At 50.0% G+C, this 9,395-nt stretch overlaps 1 protein-coding gene across 1 annotated transcript in view; it reads right to left on the bottom strand.

The window, feature by feature from the left end:
• Window positions 1-215: 215 nt before the first annotated feature.
• The window catches only part of CCDC142 (coiled-coil domain containing 142), a 27,008-nt gene continuing 17,828 nt past the window's right edge, over window positions 216-9,395 (bottom strand). Inside the window, 11 exon segments of the mRNA XM_073612195.1 lie at window positions 216-1,089; window positions 1,474-1,707; window positions 6,109-6,201; window positions 6,204-6,272; window positions 6,355-6,427; window positions 6,429-6,470; window positions 7,913-8,024; window positions 8,285-8,346; window positions 8,348-8,470; window positions 8,472-8,659; window positions 8,921-9,007. Coding sequence (XP_073468296.1) covers window positions 863-1,089; window positions 1,474-1,707; window positions 6,109-6,201; window positions 6,204-6,272; window positions 6,355-6,427; window positions 6,429-6,470; window positions 7,913-8,024; window positions 8,285-8,346; window positions 8,348-8,470; window positions 8,472-8,659; window positions 8,921-9,007 — 1,310 coding nt within the window. The 3' untranslated portion in view covers window positions 216-862.

The following is a 9,395-nucleotide window of genomic DNA, read 5'->3' as shown; positions in this document are numbered from 1 at the left end:
TCTCTCTGGTGTAATGGATCCTCTGAGGTCAGGTGTGTATGGCCCCGCCCATTTACTGCTGGCACCACCCTTCGACCTGCCATATTGCTAGAGGAGAATCGCATTGTGGGTGAAGGCTCCCTTACAAACTCCAAGCACACCACCTCCCTGAGGAGGGATAAAATCACCATCATGAAAAAAAAAAAAAAAAAAAAAAAAAAAAGGGAGGCGGCGAGTTTAATATTACAAATCTTTATTAAAATAAATCTCTGTATGAAATAAATATCAAATATATTATATATATTCTACTCAGAATATCAGGCCCAGCCGGTGTAAACTAACCCAAGTATGACCACCACCTGAGAGGAGGTGGTGCCCAGGGGTGTAGGCTGGGTGGAGCCAGTGCCTGCACATGGGGGAGGAGTGTGATGTCTGGGTTAGTCCTTATGCCTGGGAGAGGGGGTCAACTGGGAGGTGGTATACTAGTCCTTGGGCCCAGGAAAGGGGTGGATACCTCTTGCAGAAGATTACTTGGCACTTAAAGCTATGTCTGGGCCCAGTGTGACTCTGAGAATATTGCCTAGAAGTCTCATCCTCCATCTTGCCCTAAGGTTGCTGCACCAACAGTGGACCTCACCCGAAGGGCCCCTCATGACACTACTTGGCTCTCCCAAGATGGGCTCAGTCTATTCCAGATCGCTTAAGAACCACCCGAGGGGCCCCTCATCCTTCAGACATTTCTCGGCCCTCCCAGGGCAGGCTCAGTCCATTTCACATCTTGTAAGGACCACCCGAGGGGTCCCTCATCCTTCAGACACTTCTGAGCCTGCCCTGGGAGGGCCGAGTCCATTCCACATCTTGTAAGAACCACCCGAGGGGTCCCTCATCCTTCAGACACTTCTCGCCCCTCCCAGGGCAGGCTCAGTCCATTCCAGGCCTTGTGGACACGAAGTGAAAGCCACTGGCGCTGATTGTGCGGCAGGTAAGAATCGTGGCTGTGTCGCGGTACACGTCTGGAGGTGTCCCCGTCCCACACTCTCCTCTCCAGGCTGTCCAAACTCTGCAGACTGTCTGACATGCTATCCACGGCCACCCGGCACAGAGGAGGACCTGAGCGGGAGCGGGGAAAGATTAGAGGGTGGAGACACCAGAAGAAGAATACATGAACAGTGCTCACAGCATGGGAAGACAGAGGGGGAGGGGATGGGAAGATTAGAGGGTGGAGATGAGGAGTGAAGATAAAAAAGGTGGAGGCTGAGACACCAGAAGAATGGGGGAGGGGGAAGGAAGATTAGAAGGTGGAGACACCAGAAGAGTGGGGGAGGGGGAAGATTAGAGGGTGGACACAGGACAGTGGGGGAGGGGAGGGAAGATTAGATTGCGGAGACACCAGGAGAAGAAGAATACAAATCACATGAGAACATCGAGAGGGGGAGGGGAGATTAGAGGGCAGACAGACAAAGAGCAGGAGAGGAATACATGAACAGTACTCACAGCATGGGAAGAGCACACAGCTTCCAGACTGAAGGTACGCCTTGCGAGACGGCTGCTGCAAGAGACACACGATGGCGTTGTCAGCCTGAGCAAAAACCGGGAGAGCCAGAGCCGCCTGGACCACTTCTGAAGACAACCTGGACTCCTGAGAACGCAATATATCCCGCACACTCTCAAAGTCACGTCTGAGCTGGAGAGCCCCCTGCAAACTGATAGAAAAACCAAGATCACATCAAATACAGAGATAAAACTACAGCATGAGAGACACACCAAGACCACTTCAGTCTTTAAACTTCAGGTTATACTGCCACCTACAGGAAGACTGCACACTGGGTGAAAACAAAATAATCTGTAGGCCAGTTTACGATAATCCCTCCTACTCCCAAGCATGCTTCAGTTTTGCAACACAGCAGTACCAAGTGCAAAAACAAACAATGAACTTCAAAAAATGGTCCATAACGGTCAGGACATCTAAAAAGCAGTTCCACTAAGGGATGGGTGACACAGCAAACAAATGCTGAAAGGGACTAGAAAACAGAATTGAGGAAGGTCTTCAGCTCAAAGAGGCCCTCTGAAGGACCTTACGCCCAAAGCTGGCATCAGACGAATCCTGAACTTCCACCTGATAAAAACTGGAGAAAGTATGAACAGAAGACCAGGAGACAGCCTTGTATATCCAGGGAACAGAAGCTTGATGCCTAAAGGGTCAAGAAGTGCTCACAGATCTAGTAGAGTGAACCTTGACAGGCAAGGAGGAACCTCATTTCTTGAGACCATAAGCTGGGACGCTTGAATCACTTAACAATGGTGTATCCAAAAGCCGGAGTAACCTTATGGGGGACCACCTAAGTTCTGAAAGAAGAAGCACTCGAGACAGATTCCCACAGCCCAAACCACACCCAGAAAAATGGAAGGAAATTTCCTTTTAGTGGACGGGAGTGGGACAGAAGAACAATGTTGGGGAGAAGGAAGTCCAGGGCCTTAACACCACCTTGTCCTAATGTAAGAGTGGTTCTTTGAAGGAATGGTCGCCAGTTTAGACACTTGCCTCACAGAGGAGATGGCTACAAGAAACACCACCCTGTGGGGCGAATGTAGTAAGAAGAATTTCTCCAATGCATTCTAACATCAATTTCGGATTCACACAAAGAGTGAAAGATCAACAGTCTTTGAAACAAGAAAGTAAGAGCAGCTACCTAACCTTTGGATGGTACTAAGCCAAACACAGCTGCAAGGATAGTAATCATCCGAAGGAAAACCTAGAGTAAAAGCCCCGTTGCTCAAACCAGGTGCAGTAAGGCTTCCATGAATGATGACAGAAGTAGACTTCCTACTACAGAAAAAGCAGATCAGAGGTGACCGGGTCATGCTGATCCTGTGGTCCTGAGCTTCTACAACCATGCTATTAAAGTCAGTGGCCATAAATCAGGATATTAAAATAGGTCTTTTGAGACAGAAGATCCAGTTTGGAAGAGCCCACAGAGCATCCGCCAGGAATCTGATCAGGTTGGAGTATCACATCTGCTTTGGCCAATCCAAAGCTATGAGGATCACCAGAATGCCCTCCATCCTAATCCTGGAAAATCAGACAAGGAAGGAGTTTTAGGGTAGGAAAGACAGATTAATATTTACAGATCACATGGAGCCACCACAGCATCCAATGCTTCCGTTGGAAGATACCTGGAAACAAACCTGCCCAGTTTGTTGTAGAATCTGGAGGCCAGGATGTCCAAGTCCGGCCTCCAGATCCAATCTTCGACCTGTGATACAGGTCCTGAACGCCTCCGGGTATAGGGGCGACTCCCAGAGTCCACACACTACCACCTGAGAAAATATGTCTGCCAACTGTCCACATGTAAGAAGTAAACAGTGGACAAGGTTGGAACGTAGGATCTGCTCAAGAAAGTATCTATTCTACTTTTCCTGACGCAGCGAGACTGCTGGTCCTTCTATAATGGCTAATGTACACTACAACTGTGGAACGGTCTAGTTGAATGACCCACCAAGCCAGACTGTCAAGTGCAGCAGGGATAATCAAAGTGGCCCAAAGTTCCAGGATGTCGTTTGGAAGATGAGATTCCTCCAACAGATGCCCAGGACTCCTCCCCAGCCTGACATCCGCTGTGAGGACCTTTCAAATGAAGAGAAGAAAGGACTTTCCCCGACTCCAGAAAAAGCAATCCAGGGACTAGCTGGTCCTGAATCAGTTTGCCCAAGGACTGGACTGACTTTCCCCACAAAGACAGCATGCTGTGTTCTGGGGGGTTTGGCGTGAGACTGGGAAAATTACCCCAGCCTTTAATGGAGAAGGAGAGAGTTGAACCAGTCCTGGACTGAAGAGCACGAGTCTGGGATCAAAGAGTTTGAAGTTTTTTCTCAGGAAGAAATACTCTGGCTTGAGCCGTGTCTAGGACTAGATATTTAAACTGAGGAGTTGGTTGTGCTGAAGGTTAAAGATCCAGCCAAACTGCTGTAATGTCTGGGCAGTCAAGGAAAAACTTGTCCAAGATAACCCATGCCTTGCGGGTGGACTGGGAGCTTGTCCTTGGTTAGGACTTAGAGGTTGCCGAAGTGGAGGAACAAAAAGTTTTCTTTACCCTCCACTGTCCATCAAGCCTTCCCAGACTGTGCCCAACTAGCTGAGATAGATGGGTGCTCTTGCCACCTGTGGCGTCTTTAAAAAAAAAAAAGGCATTTAGAGTAGACCTGGAGAGATGTTGTCCCTGGAGGGGGCATGTTGAGCGAGCCCCTCTAGGACACAGCTTCTGAAGTCCAATACTACACTGTGTATGGACTCTCCGCAGACTCTAGGGAAATGAGAAAGGAAAAGTCCAGTATTCTGTCAACTGCAGCTTAGTGCCATACGTGCTAGGATGACAGCAATAGTGATAGGAATCCTTTTAATAGCCTTTGACTAATAAGCCAGAGTTTGGCAAAGCAAAGTCACCCCTAAGATAGGATGAGCGACAACAGAGTTCTACAGAGGTCCTCCAACCTCCTATTCAGGTGTGGCTTCCATTGGGACAATGATAATGAAGAGAAAGACCTACAAGCGAAAGAGTTTGACAGAGGTCCTCCAACCTCCTGTTGGTTGGGTTCTTAAAGAGAGCTGCACCTTCCCCCGTGGTGGTCACTTTGTTAAGGTGGGATATGGCCAGATCCACAGAGGGGGCATACCACTTTTTAACAAAGTCTAGTTCAATCTGGTACAAGGCTATTAAGAGCTTCAGGGAAACAAATATCTCATCAATCTCCTTAGAGGAAGACTTTGAGGACAGTGGGTGCATTGAGAGGGACCGGGGACCGGGCGGTCTTAGGAGCTCAAATGGACTCCAGATTGGGGGACAGCGCTAGTAGAAGCAATAGGTTGATCTATCTAGTTTCAAAGTGATGTATCCTGTGTCAATAAGGAGGAAAAAAAAAAAAAAATCAGTCTGAGTTTGGGAGTAATAGCAGAGGCCTGCAACCCCTGAGGCAGGTCCATCCAGTAGGGGGCTGGAGTGACTCAAAATCGGATAGTTCCAGCAGCTGACAGCCCAAAGGCTGTTAAGGCCACAAGTAGACCTTATTCACAACACGCCGGGAAGGTGTTGGAACGCGTTTGTGGCCTCAGAGTCGGTAAATAACAGATTTAGCTCAAAACGTCATGGCATGACTGAAGTGAAAAAAACTTCCTTAGAAAGGGAAAGAGGTGGCCGAACCCTACGAGTACAAAGATGGAACAGATGCCATGATTCCAGCAGTAGATGTCAAGCACCATCAGTGCCCTGGAGCCCATAGTAAATTGTAAGTTGGCGGCACCTAGGACTGTCCTCTCCCCTCCCCCGCATCCAGAATCAGGCATGTTGTAACGTAAGGCAATGTATAGTCTCAGGTTAGGAGGCAAGGCCTTGAGTACTAATGAGTCCTAAAACGGCTGGTAGCGGGTGAGGGATGGATGGCCAGAGATAACCAAAGTCACTGTATGTAGGTAGCGGGAATGGAGCAGCAGGAAGATGTTTCCTCAAAATGGTACGTCTGGAAAGAGTGCGGGCAACACTCCACCCAGCAGATGGCACCAGCGTGCGAGTCCCTCAGCTTTAACCCCTTTCGGAGATGGGAATGGAGAATAAAGACACTTAATGACCTAAGTAAATGAGGAGACTCCCGATGCTCGTCCTTACTAGCCTACTCAATGACTAAGTCTTCAGAGACCCTGGGGAAGATGAGAGGCAACACCATCGGTTCTGTACCTGGAAAGAGCTCCTCGGCTAAGTTGTTACCAGAAAATCTGTAAAGTGCCCCATATGGAGCCCAAAGGATCTCTCCCAGGCGTCTGTCTCCCCTCCCCCACCTCAGAGGGGTGCAACTAAACAGACGAAGAAAAAAAGTCTTAACGTAACAGACCTAGAAATGATGTCCATCCTCATAGGACACTAGCAAAATACTGAGGCATGCCAGGAGTGAGAGGGTTATTCTTTTCTGTCAGCCAGTGTCCATTATTCCTGTAGGTGGCAGTATAACCGAAGGTTAAAGACTCCCTGTGCCCTCAATTGCTCATTTAAAAGATTTTCTGCCTGTTCCCGATGCAGATTGTCCCTCATTTCCTGTCTGTGCCCCCCCCCCCCCCCAGTCCATATCTCACCTGAATTTATCTTCTCCCGCAGGATATGTCCATCCAGGCTTCCATAAACACACGGACCGCCACACACACTGCCGACACCTGTTCCTCCAAACACAGCGAAATCACCCATCCAGGACCGGGACCACCACCGCGCTGACCGCAGCCTGGGCGTACTCACTGGCTGCCAGATCGGGGCCTGGGCGGAGACAGATTTCAGTGTATCATATGACAGGAGGAGGAAGTTCCCACTGTACACACACCAAGGCTCCGCCCCTTACCTGTCACCAGCTTCCCTCTCCAGTGCCGCCCCGCTGGCATCATGTGCTGGAAGAGGTCCTGGGCCCTCCGGGAAACACACCGAGCCCAGAACATGCGGCAGAGAGACCACCAGGCCCTGCAAGGAAGAGACAACAGGTTATCTCTGGAGGTGGGGATCCCTCGGAGGGGGGGTTGGGGGTTCAGATGTCCAAATAGGAGGAGGGGTATACAGAGAAGGAGCACTCCGCACATACCCAGCAGAGGGGGATATAATAGAGGGGTATACAGGGAAGGGCACTCCACACATACCCAGCAGAGGGGGATATAATAGAGGGGTATACAGGGAAGGGGCACTCCACACATACCCAGCGGGGGGATATAATAGAGGGGTATACAGGGAAGGGGCACTCCACACATACCCAGCAGGGGGGGATATAATAGAGGGGTATACAGAGAAGGAGCACTCCGCACATACCCAGCAGGGGGGGGGGGGATATAATAGTAGAGGGGTATACAGAGAAGAGGCACTCCACACATACCCAGCAGGGGGATATAATAGAGGGGTATACAGGGAAGGGGCACTCCACACATACCCAGCAGGGGGGGATATAATAGAGGGGTATACAGAGAAGGAGCACTCCGCACATACCCAGCAGGGGGGGGGGGGATATAATAGTAGAGGGGTATACAGAGAAGAGGCACTCCACACATACCCAGCAGGGGGATATAATAGAGGGGTATACAGGGAAGGGGCACTCCACACATACCCAGCAGGGGGGATATAATAGAGGGGTATACAGGGAAGGGGCACTCCACACATACCCAGCAGGGGGGATATAATAGAGGGGTATACAGGGAAGGGGCACTCCACACATACCCAGCAGGGGGGATATAATAGAGGGGTATACAGAGAAGGAGCACTCCCGCACATACCCAGCAGGGGGGGGGGGATATAATAGTAGAGGGGTATACAGAGAGGAGCACTCCACACATACCCAGCAGGGGGGGGGGGATATAATAGTAGAGGGGTATACAGGGAAGGGGCACTCCACACATACCCAGCAGGGGGGATATAATAGAGGGGTATACAGAGAAGAGGCACTCCGCACATACCCAGCAGGGGGGGATATAATAGAGGGTATACAGGGAAGGGGCACTCCACACATACCCAGCAGGGGGGGGGATATAATAGTAGAGGGGTATACAGAGAAGAGGCACTCCACACATACCCAGCAGGGGGGGATATAATAGAGGGGTAAACAGGGAAGGGGCACTCCACACATACCTAGCAGGGGGGGGATATAATAGAGGGGTATACAGGGAAGGGGCACTCCACAACATACCCAGCAGGGGGGGATATAATAGAGGGGTATACAGGGAAGGGGCACTCCACACATACCCAGCAGGGGGGGGGGGATATAATAGAGGGGTATACAGGGAAGGGGCACTCACACATACCCAGCAGGTGGGGGGGGGGATATAATAGAGGGGTATACAGGGAGGAGGCACACCACACATACCCAGCAGGGGGGATATAATATGGGGGGTTTACAGGGAAGGGGCACTCCGCACACTCACCTCCAGGACATCCCGGCTCCTCTTTATCTTCAAACATGAGCTTTGGGTGGAAGGAAACCAATCTGCATTCTCTGCCACCGCCACCAGAGAGCGACACTCCGCCTTTATCACCTGCAGAGGCCGACACAACATAAAACATAACAGAAGATAAATAAAACACAACATAAAATAAAAAAAAAAAAAACATAAAAACAAAAATCAAACAAAAACATGGAAGAATATACAAAAAAAATAAAAATAAAAAAAATATAAATAATAAAAGATAATATAAATATAATACAGAAAAATAAAAATGTTATTTTTAATTTATAGATTTAGAGATGAGGTGATCAATTATTATTTTTTTTTCGGCCCGGATGAGAAGCATCTTACGGTAGATCCCCGTGTGTGATCAGCACCAGCTGACTGAGTGACCCGGAAGACACGAAGATCTGGGGTGCGGCTTCGTAACCACATGTTGCACAGGTGGAGGGTGACGGTGCAGCGGGTCAGCACCCCCTGCTGGCAAATGACGGCACACAGATCTGACGATGGAGGAGAGAGGAGGGGTTCACTCAGATTCCAGGGTTCCCGAGAAGGTGATGGGTGGTTGGAGCTCGGTGTAACCAGTAAAGCCGATAGGTGTTGGCACAAAGTCACCAGAATCCCAGAGGTTCTGCTGTGATTCCCAGAGACTGGATCTCCCTCTACCCAACATGGAGGCTGCGCACTTATCTGTTAGGGCGGAGCTTAGCGTCCGGCACAATGCTGTACAGAGGAAAACGAAGAGATGTGTCACTGTGGGGGGGGGGGGGGGTCTAATGATCTCCAATTGCTGCAACTTCAGTCTCCCCGTCTGTTCCCTACCATCATATGAGCAAAAAAAGTGGAGAGAGACTATGACAGCCCACCACTGGCCCACAGGGGGGCGCTCTCTCACTGAGATATTGAGGGATCATCTGACAAGGGATCATCTGACAATGACACTCAGGGATGAGGAATTGTGTACGTATTGTGTGTCTTACTTACTGCTGTCCCAGGCGATGAGGCTTCGGACACCGAGAAGGTTTTGAGAGAGGCTGCGACCCAAAGAGACACATGACTCCGGGAGATCTTCTGAGAGAGGACATTAGAAATGAGACCACAGGAAAATGCACAAATCCCCCCCCCCCCACACCCCCCCCAATATTCCAGATCCTCCCAATCCATGGAGAAGCCAACAATATCCCCACTCCCCCCCCAAACATGGAAAATTCGACAATGTTCCCACACCTCCCCATCCATGACCAGACAGACCCGCCCACCATTAGTAATGACCAGACAGACCCGCCCACCATTAGTAATGACCAGACAGACCCGCCCACCATTAGTAATGACCAGACAGACCCGCCCAACCATTAGTAATGACCAGACAGACCCGCCCACCATTAGTAATGACCAGACAGACCCGCCCACCATTAGTAATGACCAGACAGACCCGCCCACCATTAGTAATGACCAGACA

The sequence above is a fragment of the Aquarana catesbeiana genome, linkage group LG01 (genome assembly GCF_042186555.1).
Source record: "Aquarana catesbeiana isolate 2022-GZ linkage group LG01, ASM4218655v1, whole genome shotgun sequence".
Classification (NCBI taxonomy): Eukaryota; Metazoa; Chordata; class Amphibia; order Anura; family Ranidae; genus Aquarana; species Aquarana catesbeiana.
The sequence above is the reverse complement of the archived record's forward strand: the minus strand, read 5'-3'. Positions and strand labels throughout refer to the sequence as shown.